The sequence below is a fragment of the Vanessa cardui genome, chromosome 5 (genome assembly GCF_905220365.1).
Source record: "Vanessa cardui chromosome 5, ilVanCard2.1, whole genome shotgun sequence".
In the NCBI taxonomy this organism is placed as follows: domain Eukaryota; kingdom Metazoa; phylum Arthropoda; class Insecta; order Lepidoptera; family Nymphalidae; genus Vanessa; species Vanessa cardui.
Genome location: NC_061127.1, coordinates 3,945,328 through 3,966,059, shown reverse-complemented (window position 1 = coordinate 3,966,059; position 20,732 = coordinate 3,945,328). Strand labels below are relative to the sequence as shown.

General features: G+C 30.9%; 2 protein-coding genes across 7 annotated transcripts in view; both read left to right on the top strand.

Annotated features, from left to right (window-relative positions):
* Positions 1-20,732, top strand: part of LOC124529601 (caskin-1) — a 300,989-nt gene that overhangs the window by 236,770 nt on the left and 43,487 nt on the right. The window lies entirely within an intron of this gene.
* LOC124529606 lies at positions 11,186-12,265 on the top strand. The gene has a single exon (XM_047103405.1). The coding sequence runs from the start codon at positions 11,261-11,263 to the stop codon at positions 12,221-12,223; it is 963 nt and encodes a 320-aa protein (XP_046959361.1). The 5' UTR covers positions 11,186-11,260; the 3' UTR covers positions 12,224-12,265.

The following is a 20,732-nucleotide window of genomic DNA, read 5'->3' as shown; positions in this document are numbered from 1 at the left end:
CTCTCATTATAAACCACGTTATCGCGTCAATGCAAATCCGACGGCATTTTAATCTTAGAAAAGTCTGTTTTCGAGCAAATACTTCACTTGTTCTTGCCTAGACAGAAGAGTGGGTGTACCCACCGATTGTGAAAATCGGTACCCTTTTTAAATGCGCGTGGGCAGATAATTATACATCAAGCTGTAATCCATGACGGTTTATGTAGTCAAATGAATGGTACGGTGTTTGGATAGCGCAGCGTAATTTTTGTTTTTATATTAATTAATACAGCTTACTAAGATTAACATTACATTTATATTCTTTTCAGTTTATTTTAAATATCAATTTATTACTTAAGCAACGTAACATGTAGATATTTTTACGATAGTAGGTTCACAGTTTAGCGTAGTAAGTGTGTAATAATGACAATAAATATAGACATAAATTTCACATAATTGATCTAGTTATCCCTAATTCGTGCTATTTAAAAGATGTTTTAAAATAATAAAAGTGAATAATTTATGAAGTAAAGTTCGTTTTTTTTTTAGGTTTATAAATCGACCTGCATCTCTCTTCGACAAAGTTTAAATTACATATATATTAATGTAACGCTTAAGGCCGTATTGCCTCCATGTTCTTAATTTATTTTGACACCGTATTTTAGAATTTCTTACGACAAAAACGTATAATTAGGTAAGTTTGTAATTTTCGTATCCATTAAAATTATTCGCTATATTTATTTGCAACATAGGCTAATATGTATAATTATATCTGATCAAATTTTCAGGTAACATGTTAATACAAATGTCGAAAGAAATAGAAATACTTAACTAGAAACGTCTGTTACATTTGTGTGTACCTTTCTGCCATTGGCGTTTTTTATATTAATGATTGCTCTGTTCTTTTACAGGTAAGTTCGATGTTCATTTAAGGCTGCTTAAGATGGGTAAGATTTAAGATAAATCATAAAACAGCTCTGAATAAATTAAGTCAGTGTCATTTTCGCGATGTCGGGACTTCGGATCAAGTTTAATAATTCAAATATGCGAGGGCGATGCTTGAGCCCATAAAAGCAATTCCTAAAGTAGCCGTTGACTCGTAAAATCGGCAGGCAACGGGGAAAAAATGTTTACAAGCCATTCTGAGAAGTCTTCCCGATTTTCGGAGCGGAAATTGGAACCTGGATACAATGGTGCAGGGAAATGAACGGATTTTAAATGGACCCCTGCGAGAACCCTCAGTAAATACGTAGCCATAGCCTTAAAACGAATTATAACATTATCAATTTTACTATTTAAATAGTAGACTTACTATAATTTCGTTTTTACAGACCAAATAGTTTTAATATCGAAAAAAAAAAACAATTGGACGTAAATAAAAAGCAGATGTTCAGTATAAGTCCTATATAATTTGCAACCTGTTATCCTTAAACCCTCGACTGGAGTGTAGGTGTGAACTAATAAGCCCGTAGAGGTTCAAGATTTCCAACCGCGCTATATTGCCTTTTTATTATTTCGCTTTTTCCTTTTACAAGACCATATTTCATCTCGGCATTCTGAGAAGCGCCAGCGCGGTTCGCGTGGGCTTAGCTATATTCCTATTTTAAAATTTCATGCACTTCACGTTTCGTTTCGATAGACGTATAACACATTCGCTGCAACTTCGACGCGATATAACAACTTAAGTCTAAATCCTTATGTTTCCTTTTATTTACACGAATTTTAAGTAAAACTTCTTGAAGAAATAAATTCGAAATGAATTGAAGTGCTATGTTAACGAGGTATGTGTCGTTTCAGATGCGAATACTACTTAAAATAATATATGTAACGCAAGGACTATTTTAAATCCTATATTTAAAAAAAATGGTCATAAAATTCGTTTAAAAGTATTCAATCCATTCCAAATTTAAACAGTTTTATATTCATTGAATATTAAAAATTTAATTCCAGTGATATCATATTATTTTTGTCCCTTTCAATTTGTATGCATTGGAAGGAGAGGTTATCCTTTCAACGGTAATAAAAGCGGTGCTCTGGAAAATCAACAAAGCTGTATACGGAGGCAATTCTTTATAGAATAAATTATTCAGAGCCGTAGCCACTTGTTTAGACGTAGATTTCGTTTTAGTATAGCAGCATATTCACTTAAAAATAAATTAGCTTTTCAAAGGCAATTTGTTACAGTTGACAGAAATACAACAGAAGTATTCGTATAAAGCAATTATACGAATACTTCTGTTGTATATCTGTCAAACCGAGTTAGGTCCGAGTTTATTTATTTATTTGAAATTTATTGCAATCAATACAGATAATTTAAGAAGCTATGAGAAATAGTGAGTTACATAATCGTTATCACTTATTGAGTCTTTAATATGTAATATAGTCAATTTAATATTTCTGATAATATTGATATGGATTATTTAATGTTTTCGTTGACGATATACACAAAAATAAAATTGGATGTCCTATATATTTCTCCTGTCTGTTCTCAGAGATTTCGATCATCAGATCAGATGAATAAAAAGTTATGAGGATTCACTGGTTAGAAATTTGAAACGTCAGCCTGGCGTTTGGATGTTAGTATTTACTATTTATACTTCTTTGCTTCGGAGAGTATGTAAACCTGTCCTGAGCTACTAAGACCTGTTGTGACGAGTTGACTTCCTATCAGATAATTCGAGTGTTTGCACACATTTGCTCTATAATGTACGCCGTGTGTCAAAATATAATCTCCATTAAAATAACTTAGTGTTTTTACACCTATAAAGATGTATCACTTATGTTGAGTGTTACCATCATCAAATATTAATTTTAAGTGCTTAGTAATAAAATCAAAATCACAATAAACTTTATTCAAGTAGGCTTTTACAATCACTTTTGAATCGTCATTTAACAATTAAGTGAAGCTGCCACTGGTTCGGAAAGTAGATTCTACCGAGAAGAACCGGCAAGAAACTCAGCAGTTACTCTTTTTCATCATTTAAAAAATACAGTCATATTAGTTAATACAATTATTTAAATTAATCGATGTTGTAACATTTACAATCAATAAATAAACTTAAACAGATAAATGGCAAAAACCCCAAAACTTCGTTCCTTTTTTGCACGAGCTAAATGTTTTCTGAGACAACACGATTTTTTTCCGTTATTTTATCTGAACTTACTTGAATATAAATGTGATCATCCGATAACGTTTGATTTATTTTCACTTGTTTACGTCTAATCTAAAGTATTTCGGATATATGTCAATGACTCGCTTAAAAATTTTTACGATCTTTCGTTTTTCGTTACGGAAAATAACAGAACATATTCATTTATAACGGTAGTACATAAAACAATTGCAAAATAAGATTGTTGTTTTTTTTTTTAATATTAGATAAATTTTAGAAGTTTAATGAGTGATTTAATTAACAGAGTACATCAATAATTATCTTCATGACAACTTTAAAAATCAAACTTATAATAAGAGTTTCAAGGCCGTGCCTTACCAAGCTATTACTTTAAATATTAATGTTATATAGTTCTTGTGTAATACAATATATTGATATTGAAACATAGACACTCATATATCCTCAAAGAGTGATGGATAAAATGAATGAAAATATTTATACAATCCAAATTTATCTGAATGTTATAAGCCGAAAATCTAAATTGAAGATACGGTTTTGAAATCGTAAATCGTAATGAAGTTCAAAGATACAATACAGCAAGATCGTGATTGAATGACACGATATGTTATGAAATAATTTAATTGTTTGAGCTTATAATTGTGATGGTAGTCATATATTTCAACCACCAGATAATAATATGCATCTTTGCTGTGTTCTAAATATTAAAGAGAAATAAGCTTCCAAAATTGAAATAAACTTTTTGAACCCAATCTTCTATTGCTATCTCTTATCGGTAATAGCCGATGAACAAGGATAACTGTATTTTGCTCTGTTCTGTTCTAAACAGTCAAATAATATCGAACAAGACAGATTACACACTTATGACAGGCAAACTAAGTAGGAAATTATCGTTATCTACTAACAATAATAACCGCAACACGAAATTATTATTGTTTTAAAAACACAATTTCACCGTACAATTTCCCTGTCATCAACCGAGTCTAAAGATATGTGTCACATACGAAATGTTATAGGAGCAAGGAGAATTCACCAGGCCGTTTCTAAGCGATATCGCTTAAATTACTCAGGGGGATGAAGTCGTATTGTAGAAACCTTTCAGGAGAGAATTGTTTTAGGCAATTCGTTTCCCTGATTGCTCTGTAACGTCGGTTTTATAGTTATAACGCGCGATTAAAAGATACAGTCTGTCGAAAAGTATCTATCGGACGAATGTGTAAGGAAAATAGATATATATGGAATTTAAAAAATGGCCTAATTGGGAATAACTTTTTGCTAACAAATAGTCTTGAGAAGAATCTCGAGTTACCTTTATTGGATATTTTAATACTATATTAATTTAAATGTTACCATACCAAGATTCCTTCTGATAAAATAGACCTGATTCTAGGCAGGTGCTACCGCGTCCCTTAATTAAATTTCTGCCTAAAGTTCACAAGCGCGAGAGGGTTAAGGCCATAAGAATTCAAAATGTCTGTCGCAATCACTCCTCGTCTTTATTGGAATCCATAATACCCCGGTTCAGGCGCCCGAAAGTTAATTTAGTCCAAAATGCTCGACTACGACGAACCGGGTTCTTCATCAGGCGAAAAATTCGACGAATAGCTTTAAGAATTCCCTTCCATTCCTTAGACAAACGACACAACTCGTGTTATAAGCTTATGCTAGGTATTCTTTTTTTAAAATATTATCAAGTTTTATGAATCATGGATTTTAAGAGAGGTGTCAGGTCAGTAACTTATATAATAATACGTTTTGAAATAGCTCATGAAGTCCAAAACCAATTTGAAAATGCAACTAGAAATGTCGCTAATTGATAATAGTGAAATAAGTTTTTACTTATAAGATTTCACAATGTCATTGCATGAACGTACTAACATCACAGATTTGTATATTTTTAATACTTATAACATTCTAATTATTTTTACTTATATATACCTAAAGTTATTAATTTCGGGATATTTATCATGTTTTTTTTTTCGAGACTCGTGAACAAGACATTCGTAGATAATGTCGAAATATCGAGCTCCACCGAATAAAAATAAAAAACATGGTAAATATCCTGCAATTAATAACTTTAGTAATAAAAATAACCATGTTAATTTAAAATCTAATATATAACTACATATTTATATATATCACATGCATCATAGTACATTGAAATCAATAGGATAATTCATAAATTTTAGTGATAAAATTATTTTTAAAGATGACTTGTAAAAATAACTAGTAGTGACAAGAATAACCTACTAAAGAAATAATAATTAACATGTTAACGACCGATGATAAGTTGGACCGTTCTTTTGACGACATACAGATATTAACATAATTTCCCGTTACGTAGCAATTAGTCAACGCATCTGTCATAATCATGCATGTTAATTACAGCGAGAGCGCTTTTTAGATTAAGATTTAAAAAAATAATCCAAAAAGTTTTCACTGTGAAGATCGTATATAATTGTAATTTAAAAATAATTATAAATATCAAGTTTGCTTATATTAAAATGGTTATTTACAAATGAGACATTATAATGAACTAGTTGTGGCTGCGACCTTTTACGCGTTTAATTTAACAAATTTGTACCGTTGTATACATACATACATATGCATTCGGTAAAATATGGCTATTTTAATATTACACACAGACACTCCAATTTATTATATGTATAGATGAGTGATTATTTTATAATAAAGAAATATTACATATGCAAAATTTATCACATAAATGTTCAGGGTTGTGCAAAGTTTAACTATTTTATGATTGTCACTACCAGATGCCACGGATTTTGGCGGCCATTTTATTTAGCGGTTGCCGCCTGATACATTCTCTGACCTATTTTATGTACATAAAACAGATTATAAAAATGTTATTTCGATTTTTATACATAACCTTGAATACTTTTTAATGTATGAATAAACACCAAAATAATTAGTCTTTGTGCTTCATGCAATAAAGGTTAGAATAGCTTGCTTTCTAACCTTTAGTCAGATTATTTGTGTCAAAGGCACATCAATTTGGTGCCAATACGAACGAATCAACTGCCAATCATTAATATGACTTACAAATACATAACATTTGTACACTGTCCTTGCCTCTCGTGACCGAAATTTGTGAATGATTAGTTTCAATTCATAGCTAGATGGTATCTCAGTAAGCCATTTTTCAATTCTAATTACACATAATAAAATTAATATTCCATTCAAACGTCCAAGGCAAATGTTTGGTTATTTGTAGTTCATATTTGTATTTACAAACCAAAATTCGATTAAACAACAAACAACAGATAACGAAAGTAAACATCAATTTATTATTGAACATGCTAGTTAAATTACTAATAGCTATAACTTTGATAGCTCCGAACCCGAGGCGCACATGTTATCGAATAGAGCTCACGGGCTCCCGCGGGAAATCAAACTCTGTCTTGAAATTCAGACATAATTAAGGCAATATTCTGAACGGGACATGTATAATTTATAGCTTCAGGTCTAATCTATGTAGTTGCGTTAATTTTAAATTCCGAATCTACTATTTTTTATCTGTTTAATTCGGCGCGAATTTAAATGTCAAAAATCTTTGACAATTTTTTTACTATGGTAACAAATTAATAAAAAATTCAAATATTTATATTTATTCTTGTTTATTTATCCGAGTTTTACATTGCAAAAAATATTTATCTATGGTTTTATAGAGTTAGAGTAACCCTTGAAAAGTGCGTCAGCTTAGCAACAATCCACTCACTAGACATTCTACAATCTTCCACAATACGTCGCATTGTTGTGTTTCAGTGTGAGTGCGTCTGTGACTCGGTAATTACTGTCCCAAGAACCGTAACATCTTAAGAAATGGCGTAGAATAAAGGGTGGAAGAGTCTTCTTGCACAAGGCGGAAAAATTGTAAATATCATTTTTTACCGACTGTTAAAACATAAAGTTTAATAATAAACATTAACTTTTTTTACGTAATCTTTGGAGACATAATTTTGATTGATTATAAATACAAGGAGAAATACATAGGGATAGAAATTGAAAACAAAAACGTATACTCGCTTATAATAACTCGTTAACATTGATACACCATTAAAAACTTCTAAGTACTAATAATTTATCATCATATATTTTACTTAGTAATAATTTTATCTCCGTTTAGGGGATGTAGTTCTATATATTATTTCTATATGATTACTTAGCTTACCTACAATAAAAGGAAGACATAAGTTTTGTATGACACTAAAACGTCAGCCTGTAACTTTTCCACTGATGGGTTAAGGCCTCCCCTCCCTTGGAGAAGGAAATATATTCCACCACGCTGTTCCAATAAGGATTGGTGGAATACACATGTGGCAGAATTTTATTGAAACTAGACATATGCAGGTTTCCTCAAGATATTTTTTTCCTTCTCCACCGAGCACGAGATGAATTATATATAAACACAAATTAAGCACATGAATATTCAGTAGTGCCTGCCTGGGTTTGAACCCGCCATCATCGGTTAAGATCCACTGGGCCTTCTCAGCTCAATGATGATTCTAGAACATTTCAAAACAAGGTGTTCCATATCAGTTAGTCGCGTTAAAATTATACCAGCGGTCGCCCACTGCTCGGAAATCCACCGTTATTGAATCATTAATAAAAATATAAAATTTATTATTTCGTATTGGATATAGATATTTGGTTACAAAATTCCACGAAATATCTGTGAAATAGGAAACAAAAATGTCAATAAAACCTTATATTATTGTTATAAAAAATCTAAAAATGACAAGTTATGCTTCTTATGGCTCATATGTACGCTAGCTGAATGCAAAGTATTCTACCAGTGTCATAAAAAAGAGTTATTGGTATCGGTAAGTTTAACATGTGTTGATATGGGTAATACAAACGTAAACTACATATATACTATATAGCATAGACGACCTCCGTGGTCCAGTACCACTCCTAGGTCCCGGGTTTGATTCCCGGCCTAGTCGATGTAGAAAATGTTAATTCGTTTTCTATGTTGTCTTGGGTCTGGGTGTTGGTGGTAACGTCGTTACTTCTGATTTTCCATAACAAAAGTGCTATAGCTGCTTAAATTGGGATCAGAGTAATGTATATGATCTCTGCACTTTTTGATAGATAAACTTTAAATGCAACAAATATAATATTCTTCCTTACTTTATTTAACAAGGGACAGGATGAGTTTAGTCTTCACTTTCGATTAAGACTAGAACAAATTCAACGCAACATATTTTAAATGAATTAAGAAACTAATAAATATATCTGCGGAGTAAAACTCACTTTTGGTTTTAAAACGCAAAAATGGCGAACGTAAAAACTTAAAAGGAAAGGAAAATAAATCAACGCCTCGCGCTTTTCAAAGCGCTCTGCAATTGGTATATTTTTTACTTATGCAACATTTTTTTTATCTTAAACGACTATACTATGTAGAATAAATACCACCTAAGTGATAATTTATGTATATTTATTTTTATGGGAACTATAAAACTACAAATTACCAAGTTAGTTCGATATTTGGTGATTTTCTTAATAAATTTTATAATATATACACAAAACGAGTAATAATAACAATATATAGAATTAAAAGGCATTATTTATGTATACCATATGCATAAATTATGCCAACTTTATATAACAAATATGTCTTTATTTTTATTTTACTAATATGTTTTTTTTTACTTTGTAACACTCTAGATTTACTTGACGGATTTTATATAAAATCGATTATATTAATGGGATTAATAATCGTTTATTAAAACATCGGGGATAAATACTTATCTAGTAAGGATATATAATGTAATACAAGTATATAGGTACATAATTTAATATTGTAAACGGATGTATTCTCGGTATCCGTGCGTAATAACGGCCGTCGTCTAATTTAGTCCCTGTTTTCTCTCATAAAATCGAATGGCACATAGCACAAACACGCCGCGACCTTATGGTGAAATTGCCATGGGACCTCCGTTGTAACATTGTAATTTATACCCCATTGTCTCTACAACGTGACATGACGTGGAGTGCTAATTCGAGCGCGGGTGTTGCCAGAACCGTGTAAACGTAAAAAATACTATTTATTATTACCACCCGATTTTGCACAAATATACTACATCATTTGTTTATTTACGACATCACATTAGAAACTTCTAAAATTATCAGTGTTTCTTAACTATATTGTCTTTGTATTATACACAAAAACCTTTCCTCGCGAAACATTCTATCTATTAAAGAAACCGCATCAAAATCAGGATCTAAACATACATAGGCAAAAACAGCGGTAAGCGACTCTGTTTGATACGATGATGTAACAATAATAATGCGATTTTCTTAGCTGACAGATTCAACGTCAGACCAAAATGTGATGAATCTTATTCATTAAATCCCTTTATCGAAAAATACCAAACAACGCGTAAGTTATCTTAAAAAGATAGCTGACAGCGCGGTGAATAATGTGTTGTTATTTTAAGAAAACTATCGAACATTAAATTTCAAGCTTGTCCACACTAGTGTTTTATAAGAAACGCCGTAAAACACTGTGATAAAAATCTCAACGCTTGCTTTATTTTTGGATAATTGGTTAAATAATTAGTCGCTGTAAACCTAACTAGTGTTATGCCATTAAAAATTTAATGGCACGGCCACAACCGTTTACGGTAAAAGGAAGTAGTTTTATTGGCGTGACAACTCTTGTATCACGTTTGTAATTTTATTCTGTTCGGGGTTACCAGCCTTTAATACGAATACAAAAAATAAATTCTTCATATTTGAAAATAGAATGTAATTTTTAAACGGAATGAGGCCTTTAATAAAATCAATATTTTAAAATGTAATAATGCCGATACTTCAATGCGTATCTAGTATTAGCTTTTAGGTCAACAACGTACTTCACAAGGGCTTAGTAATATGGATCATATTATTACTATATTGTAAACACGCTTCTGACTCTGGCTTTCATTACAAGAAATAATTTAGATTATACAAAGTGATGACTTAATAGAATGTTCTCAAGATGGCAACGTTTTCGTAATAAAACACATTTCTAATTATTTGGTCTAGTGTTTCAGAACTATGTACTAGACATCGCTTGTTTTGATCGCCTTATTTTGATAAGGTATTACATTTTACATTAAAGAGCAATATCACTATTTGCCAAGGATATGTATTTAAAATATAAATATATATCGAATCCAGAGTTTTTAGCTTCGTAACTAACATTGACAAAATAGGTGTCATTTGAACGGAGCTCAAGTACAAAAGGACTGAAGGTAAATTTGAATATCCATAACAAATGCCGAAAAGGAAGTGTCTCCTCACGATATTTTGTCCTATTGTACGTCCTCATCAATATTCTTCGTTTGTGGCTTTTTGTGAGGGACCTTTGCACTGTATCATTTAAAATTCATGCATTTTTTTCATCTTTCATATTTTTTTGTGTCTCGAAAATATTCTTAACCACAGACACAATTTTTTTGTTTTCGCTTTTTATGCAAAATATATTAATAAGACAAAAAAATATTCACAAACAAATGTATGTTTCATTATTATCTAATACAATAAAGTAGTTATCATTTGCAATATATTTGTTATCTATCGATGGAAATCTATACTTATTAACAATATTTTTTATCATTTTATAAAACTTATGGCTGTTATAACTTCGCTAAGTAACTTAATTACAAAAACATCTTATAAGACACTGTAACATAAAATAAACATTGTGTTAGTTAATAAAGTTTATGATTTTATATCAATCGTACATACATAAATATAAGTATAGGTACTATATATGTATGTATATGTCTACCAGCTAGACACATAATAAGTTATTGAATATCAAACAAAAATAGAACGATTAATTTGTAACTTTATTAATTAATGTTCCATTTGTAGAAGTTGAAAGATATCAAAAACAAATAATTAAGTTTGTTCGTTTCACAAACCTCATATTGTACTTATTTTGTAAAGTAAACTGAAATTTTGTAATTGACAACAGTACAATTTAAATATATAACATATTAGCTATTAAAACTAATATTAAATAGTATTGCAGTCATCCAAACATTTATGTATCAGTCATCGACGAACCGTTGAACGCATAGCACGATATATCTACGCAACATTTTACGTTACTATTTTTTTTTTCCTAATTACCCGCGATGTCGAAGTGTGATGCTTGTAAAAAGAATATCACAAAGACCTCTCCCGGACTGGAGTGCAGTAAATGTGAGCGGATTGTGCACCTTAACAATAAATGTACAGGTCTAACAAACAAACAGATAACTGCTCTAAAGGCAGCTCCTAGCCTTGAGTGGACATGTCAGCAGTGTCAGCAAGAGTCGCCAAGACGATATGCGTCAATCATTATTCCAGAAGAGGAAGAAGAAGATGACGAATCTCCTGTGCAAATCAACGCAAATAAATTTCTTAAGAATATTACTAAAGAAGTTGAGAAAACTATAAAAAGCGAACTACGAGAATTAAATGATTCACTACAATTTCATAGCGCGAAACTAGATGAGGTAGTAGAATGCATCGATGCATTTAAGAAAACTATAAAAAATCTAGAACGCAAGAATATAGAACTTACAAATAAAAATAACAATTTAGAAATTCGTCTGGGAGCTCTCGAACAACGACTACAGGAATTAGAGCAAGAAAAGCTCGCGAAATTTATCGAAATTGCTAATGTGCCATACCATAAGAATGAAGAAATTAAAGAAATCGTAGAGAAGGTAGCTATTAAACTCAAAGTGCCTAAAGAGGGAATCAAGAGTGTAAGAAGACTTCAAGGTAGAAATGACCAGATCATAAAGGTTGAACTGGAAGACGAATCAACTCAAGAAAAATGGATAATTGCAGCTAAAGGTACTAAAACTACGGTATCGGACATCAACCCCACTGATAAAGGTAACAATAATATCGTTTATATTAGAGAAGCTATGACGAAACTAAATAAAAAAATTTTTTGGAATGCTAAGCAAGAGTTAAAAATAAATCAGAATTTCAAATTCGTGTGGTTTAAAAAAGGATATGTTAGAGCTCGTAAAGATGAAAATGAAAAAACTTACACATTGAAAACAATGGATGATTTATACACAATAATAAATAAAAAGGCTTAAGTAAAAATGTAAAAATATGTCTATCAATATTATCTGTCTATAAAAAAAAATATGGATAATTTGTCAGAAGAAATTTATGAAATTAGAGATTGTAGCAGTGTTAATGATTTTTTAAGTTGTTTACCTAATAACCAAATTAATCTGTTATGTATTCATATTAATATCCGATCAATTAACAAAAACTTTGTAACTCTCGAACAATGTATAATGGCCTCTAACCAACCATTTGATGTAATTGTACTTACGGAAGCAAATATCTCAGAAACAATTAGCTGTTTATATAATATTAAGGGATATCAAATGTTTACTTCATTACGAAAGTCACGAAAAGGGGGTGGTATAATAGTATATATAAGCGATAAACACAAATGTAGCATAAAAAATACAAGATCGAAATATTTTGAAAGCATAATTTGCACAATTACCACAAATTCAAACTATACAGCTATACTTTTTGCTATATACCGCCCTCCCAGTCTGAGTAAGAATCTATTTGTTGATGAACTCCGAGAAAAAATTGCAATGTTTAATAAGTATACCGATTTATATTTAATGGGTGATATTAATATAAACCTTAAAGCTGACAATCCTGTAAAACATATTTATAATAACACTTTGTATAGCATGGGCCTTGTATGTGGGATAACTGAACACACAAGAATTGAAATGTGTAATGGAAAGCTAAGTAGATCATGCATTGATCACATATACGCAAGATCCCACACACAAGAACTTTGCACTGCGGCTATCGGTACGACACTGGCCGACCACCGCGCTATTATACTAGCTTGTATAGGAGTGCAAATACAGGCTGCTTCTAAATATAAAACTTTTCTAAATAATCAAAAATTAGTTTACTATTTAAATCAAATAGATTGGAAAAATATATATAATACCAATTGCCCTATAACTATTTATGATTATATACATAAAAGCTTTACAGATTGTTACAAAAAATCTGAATATAAAATCAAAATAAAATCAAATACAACACGTATGAACAACGATTGGATCAACAACAAAATTATAAGAGTATGTAAATACAGGGACGAACTTTTTTCACAGTGGATAAAAGATGCAAATAATCTAATATTAAGACAAAAATATAACAAAGCAAGAAACTATGCAAATAGTCTGATTCAAAAAACTAAAAACGACAATATTAAATTAAATATCATTAACAATAAAAATAATCATAGTCGACTATGGTATATTCTAAATAGCATTACTGGTAGGATAAAGTCCTCAGTTGATGACGTTTTACGAAATGCTTTTGAAAATCAAAGTAATACTTGTAAAGAAATTGCAAATAACTTCGCTTCCATGTTTAGTAACAGTGTAAAACAAATAATTCCTAAATGTTCCAGACCATTACTTGACAAATCAACGTACAACGTCTCAGCTAATGTAACTATGCGTTATAAACCTGCAAATGCTAAATCCGTAGAAAAAATTATTATGTCATTAAGTAATAATAAATCCCCCGGTATAGATAATATAAGAGCTATTGACATTAAGAAAATATGTGAAAAAATTAAAGAAGTCCTGGCGAAATTAATTAATGCAAGTATCATAACTGGTAAATATCCACCTATATTAAAAACCGGAATTGTAAGACCGATTCATAAAAAAGGTAGCATAGCAGACTACACTAACTACAGACCTATAACTATATTACCTACTATTGATAAAATAGCCGAAAAATACATTAGTCAACAAATACATAAATTTTACGAAAGTAACCATATTCTATCTAGCAAACAGTATGGCTTCCAACCTCGTAAGAGTACCACGCAGCTTTTATCAGCCTTCACTGACAGTATATATAAACATCTAGACAACAAAGAACATGTACTGGTAGTATACATTGATTACAGCAAGGCTTTTGATACGCTTAGACATGACATACTGTTAAAAGCTTTGAATGAAAGTGGAATCAGAGGCAAATTGCTTGTATGGTGTGAAAATTACCTGCACGATAGAAAGTATCTTGTAAGAGTAGGTAATGTAGATAGTGATACTGTACAAGTGACAGAAGGCACAGCTCAAGGCTCTGTACTAGGTCCACTTCATTATCTGACATATGTAAATAGTCTCGCAAATGCAATAAAAAGAAGTGAAATTTATCAATTTGCCGACGACACCTGCCTAGTAGCAGCCGGACGAAATATAACGGAAGCGCTACACCGTATCCAAACGGATTTTAATGTACTCGTCAGATGGTCACACGATTTCGGCTTAGTGCTTAACGCTAACAAAACCAAATTAATGTATATAAGCTCCAGTCAAAATAGAAGTCCTTTTAAACCGAAGCTTATTATTCACACCCATGATTGCTTACATCTAAATATTAATAGCGTGAACACTACGCTCTGTGATTGTAGTCCAATAGATATTGTAGATACACATACCTATCTGGGACTAGTAATAGACAACAGACTAAACTGGAACTCGCACATCGATCACGTGTGTGCCAAATTAAGAGCAATACTTGCAAAATTTCACTTAATAAAATCTAAAATACCGTATAAAACTCGCTTGTTACTTTATACATCTTTGGCTGAATCGATAATATCTTACGGTCTGTCAAGCTATGGAAGAACATATAAGACATACCTTGATCGAATATATTTCCTGCAGTTACGAATTTTAAAAGAACTATCTCCAACTAGCGTAAAAAGTAAATTTCATAACAATTATCAAAAATTATTTGCATTTTGTAAGATATTACCAATTCATGAAAAAACTGAATTAACTCTATTAATAGAAAATTATTTTAATGATAATTTAAAACAGGTTAGAAAAGTGAATCCAGAAGATATGAAAACACGTAGTATTGCGAATTCAAAACTTGTATTACCTAATTATTCAAATTTATATGGGAAAAGATCATTGGGATATATTGTACCTAAGCTTATCAATCAATTACCGATAACTCTAAAAAATAAAATAACATTAAAAAATATAAAAACTATATTAAAACAACATTATCAAAAAGTCATAGCTACCAAATTGATCTAATTAATGCATTGTAAACTTATCTAATTATCTACATAAACTTCTGTAATAATTATAAATGTTATTATTTGTATATTTAGTAAATAAATATTTTTATATTTAGTTATAACAAATCTCTAAAAAAAAAAACATTAAAATATAAGACTCAAAAATATTAAACTAAAACAATTTTATATTAAAAATACAAATAATATAAAAATAATAACATTATTATACGAACACCCTATACGCACTCAACAAGAAAAAAATATATACACCTACCGACATGGAGTTATTTCAATAAAAATGTTTTGTAATATTACCTGCATGTCACTAATGTTATCATTATATTTTCTCTGTATAATTTAGTTTAGTTTTTGTACTTTTTTTTAATCAATTTTTACTTTTGTAATGATTAGAGTCGATGACGCAGGGTGCACGGGAAAACTTCTCGAGTTTATGTTTGCACCCTTTAAACGAAAATATTATTGTATATATGTTAACAAATAAATAAATAATAAAAATAAAAAATGTATATGGAAAGTTATATGAAAAATTAAACTAACAGTAACAATATAGTCGAGAAATTTAATATAAATGCTATTTACAAAATTGAAAATAAACTCAAAACTGTTTGTAAACAGAAGTCTGAAGCAATAAATTATTATTTAAATTAAATTCGCTTGATAACAAAGACTTACTTAGTAAACGGTTGTTTATTAAAAAGTTTCGTTTCAAACATATTATGCTAATTTCATTTAGTCTGAATATTTTATACCATTATGAAGAGCTAATTATTATTTAAAATAATAGACTACTAAGAGTTTTAAGAAACACATTTTATATTCACTGCAAAAATAACAAATGAATAATTGTATTTATGTCATTAGCATATACGACCTTTTCTCTTGAAGTATATTAAGTCATTATGTTAAGATAATTGAAATGAATTTTATATTTGACTAGCGACACGACCCCGCTTCGCACGGGCGCAATGCTAACTAAATATACCACTGAATTTGTTTATTTACGACATCACATTAGAAATTTATAAAATTATCAGTCTTCCTCTCGAATCACTCTAAAGTAAAAGAAAAAGAAACAGCCTGTAAATTTCCCACTGCTGGGATAAAACCTCCTCTTCCATTAAGGAGAAGGTTTGGAACATATTACACCACGCTGTTCCAATGCGGGGTGGGTGGAATAATCGAATCACTCTATCAAAAAAAAACATCAAAATCGGTCGCGTAATTAAAGTTGTAGATAAAATGTAAGCATATATAGGACAAGCAGCGGTTAGCGACTTTGTTTTAGACTATCACTCTTTAAGGATTGATTAAAAAATTTCATAACATAAATAAACTAAGTTTAGGTGAGAGAGTTTTCTTTGTATTGCAATTCACATATGACTCAAATCAGTCGTTATATTATGTATTCGAGTTATATGTTCGGTGAGTGTTAAATTATCATTTCTAAGAACATGACACGTCGAGTACGAAACAATATCCAAAGATAATAATTTTCCACAAATTTAAAAATAAATATGACATTATGATAATTTAGCAGCTCTTTAATATTCCACGTGGCCCGAACACTCGTGTCTCGGTTTAAAATAAAATTCACGACTAAATGGAAGATGTCGAATCCTTTGTTTGTTAATGTGATGGCGTTTTTATTGATATTATATTTTTTATGGACGTAAGGCCGTTGCATAAGCTTTTATATCGTAAAAATATCTAATAATCTAATCTATATACAATTTTTTTCAAAGGAAGCCGAATTTTTATTTGATTGTTATCTGATTTCTCAAAAACATAAACTTGCACAGCCTGTGAATGTCTTTTGAAGAGGTTTTACTTAGTGGTAGGTCTTATAGCAAGCCTGGCTGGTTACATTTATCATTCGTTCAAATGTCGAACAGCTATATTTAAAATTGTTGTAGTTTACTTTAATGAGTAAGTGAGCCAGTGTAACTACAAACACACGGATTTGTGGCGCATTGCTGATATGAAGAATGACAAATGTTTCTTACGATGCTAATGTAAATTGTCAATGGTGACCACTTATCCTAGGATACCAATATGCCAGTTGATCTACCTGCTAAAAAAGATATTTTTGAGTCATTTATTTATCCGCCAAACATTGTGTATTGTTGTAATTTTTTGGATATGCCAATAGGGTTGCTCGTAATATGTAAATAATAAAATGTGAATAAATTATTTTATAAACATATATGAAGCAGAATAGGATCATGCGCTCAATAAAAAGTTCTCAAGATATTCCAATTAGAATTGATAAGTTTCGAAATTATAAGAAAAATTGAACATCTTCCAGTAGCTAAGAGAAAACGGCAAAAAACATCCATGTATACATACATACAGTCTTTAAAATTTGTACATACCGATAAAACAGAAAATAAAGGAAGTAAGGTAGAAATCAAATAAAATGGGGCAACTATTTAAAATATAATATATTTGCGAAATCTTATCACAGAAATAAATACTTAGTATTGAGTACGTATGACATTATAATTAACCACGATAGAAGGTAAATTAATAACGCCTATTGCATTGAAATTCTTGTAATATATCTTTATGTAACAGTCTTTCCCATATATTTTATTTATAAAAGTGATGATGACGATACAATTAAAAAAAAATGTAAAGTAACAGCCTTTAAATTTCCCACTGCTACGCTAAGGCATCCTCTCCCATTAAGGAGAGTGTTTGGAACATATTCCACCACGCTGTTCCAATGCGGGTTGGTGGAATGCACATGTGGCAAAATTTCAGCGAAATTAGACACATGCAGGTTTCCTCACGATGTTTTCCCTCACCGCCGAGCACGAGATGAATTATAAACACAAATTAAGCAAATATATATAGTCCTAGCCTAAGCCTAGGTTTGAATGCGAAATAATTGGTTAAGATGCACGTGTTCAAACCACTGGGCCATCTCCGCTCTAATACCAATAATTTCTTTTAAAAAATCTAGCTCGTGTCAATTTAAAATAACTCGCTATCGTGTGAATTGATAAGTTTCGAAATTATAAGAAAAATTGAACATCCAGTAGCTAAGAGAAAACGGCAAAAAACATCCATGTATACATACATACAGTCTTTAAAATTTGTACATACCGATAAAACAGAAAATAAAGGTAATTCAAGCTTTGAAAGAAGGTTGAGTTTATATATCCAAATATCGATAACAGAAGTAATAACAATAAATATATGTATATTATATACAATTGTAAATGTTTGAGTCGTGCCAAATAAACGACACGTATTTTTATACCTTACCGTGAATGAAATATTCTTCGCAAACCTCACAGAATTCGTTTCCGCCGAGATGTTGCATCGTAAATGTCAAGTTTTACTCTTTATTAAGACATCAAAATATCGTTTGTGATGTCCCAGTTTTGTTGAGCAAATATCAATTTGCATACTGGCGACACCGATGCGTAGCCAAAATAAAAGATTTACTGCTTTGCATATAAATGTTTAAGGGGTGATTAGTTCAACGCGTTTGTTATTCATGGCAATACCGAACAGACTGCAAAATTGCCACCTGATGATAAGTGGTCACCACTGCCAATATACATCGGCAGTTTAAGATATTTTAACGACTTACATGGATGCTATGTTTCTTGTACCTGTACGAGTAGTTTCACTGGATCAATAGATAATTTAAACCGGAACACACAATCGAGATAAACAACGACCGAAAAAAGAAAGAAACTTGTGTCTGGAAATTTGCATGTGTCTAATTCCAATGAAATTCTGTCACCTATGTATCTAACAACCCGCATTTGAGCAATGTGTTGAAATAATTTCCAATCCTACTCCTTAAAAGGTAGACGATATCTTGGTTCAGCTGTATGATATTTACAGGCTGTTACTTTACTTTTACTTTTGTTTTCTATCGATATGTATATATGTAAGCTATTCACTACTTGTATTATTGAAGAGAAGAACCAACGTACGATTTATATTTCTTTATTGTTTATACCATTATACATTATTTGTATGTGTGCGTGTGTGTTATTAAATCGTAATCATTCATTCGTTTATTATAGTTCAACAATTTTAAAATTCGAATCGAAAAATTTACACATCATAAACTTAGTCATTTATTTCGATGTGGACTATTTAAGGGGAACAGAATAATGGCTGATTGATTATACGATGCCGTTCAAATGTGAATAGTAATTTTATACTAGCACATTTCGCGCTTTCATTTTACTTTTAAATTCGACACCATGTTATTTGCGTAAATCGAATGTATAATCTACATTCCAACAGATCGCAATTTAAAATGAATGTTATGTTTATTAAGACTAATAAAAGTTTTAGTTGAATTATATTTTAATCGCTCTATCTCAGAGAAATAGGATCTGATAATGTACATATTTTTTAGCTCTTATAAGCATTTAAATTGCATGTTATAGTGTTAAATTAAAACTAAGTTCTTAGTCCAGCAGTTTGAAATTTACAGTTAAACATTTATTTGTATTATAAACATTATCAAATAATTCTGACCTAACCTGACCTAACTTCTGTATGATGTAACGAAATTTATCCTAAATGGTTGATCCGATTTCAATGATTTTTTGTGAAAGATGAGCTTCAATTAAATTTTATTCATGGTGTTGCGATTAGAAATCAAATAAAATGGGGCAACTATTTAAAATACAATATATTTGCGAAATATTATCACAGAAAGGTATACTTAGTATTGAGTAGGACATATAATTAACGACGATAGAAGATATTATTAACAACGCCTATTACATTGAAGTCCTTTTAATATATCTTCAAACAGTCTTTCCCATATATTTTATTTATTTAAGTGATGCTGTCGATAATTTCTTTAAAAAAATCTTGCTCTTGTCAATTTAAAATAACTCGCTATCGTGTCTGTACATGTAATTTCAGAAACAATCTAAACTTTTCGTGAGGCGTTACAAAACAATTTTGGTACAAAAGAGAACATGGCTAATGCATTATGCGGTGAGAATTATGTCCGGATATGCATGCATGCAATATGCCCCTGAAAGTCGTGGCGAATTTTCGATCCGGGACATAAATTCGGTACGGCCATGTCGCCAGCAGGGCTGTCGTTATTTCTGGGTAATATATTTTCTAAACACAGGACGAGTAGACGGAACTCCTTGGTCTTTCCCATTTCAATTTACAGAAAAACAATTTAGTCTAGACAGCGTTTAGGAGAACAGCCAAAAGCAATATACTGGCATTCAAACATCCCACTCATCACGCTTATTTCAAAACCGTGATAGCTGTCCTGTAATTACTTGTTCTATGAACTTTTGTAATAAATATTGCGTAGAGCAAGCTTGCTAAAGATAGCTTCTAGGTAGGAGTACGATTGTGTGCCCTCCGGCAAATACTGAGAAGGGTACCTACTGACCTTGACTAGAATGCATCCAGAGGTAATACACCTACACCACACTTCAGCATGCTCTGCTATGCGTTGCTATTTTATAAATATACCT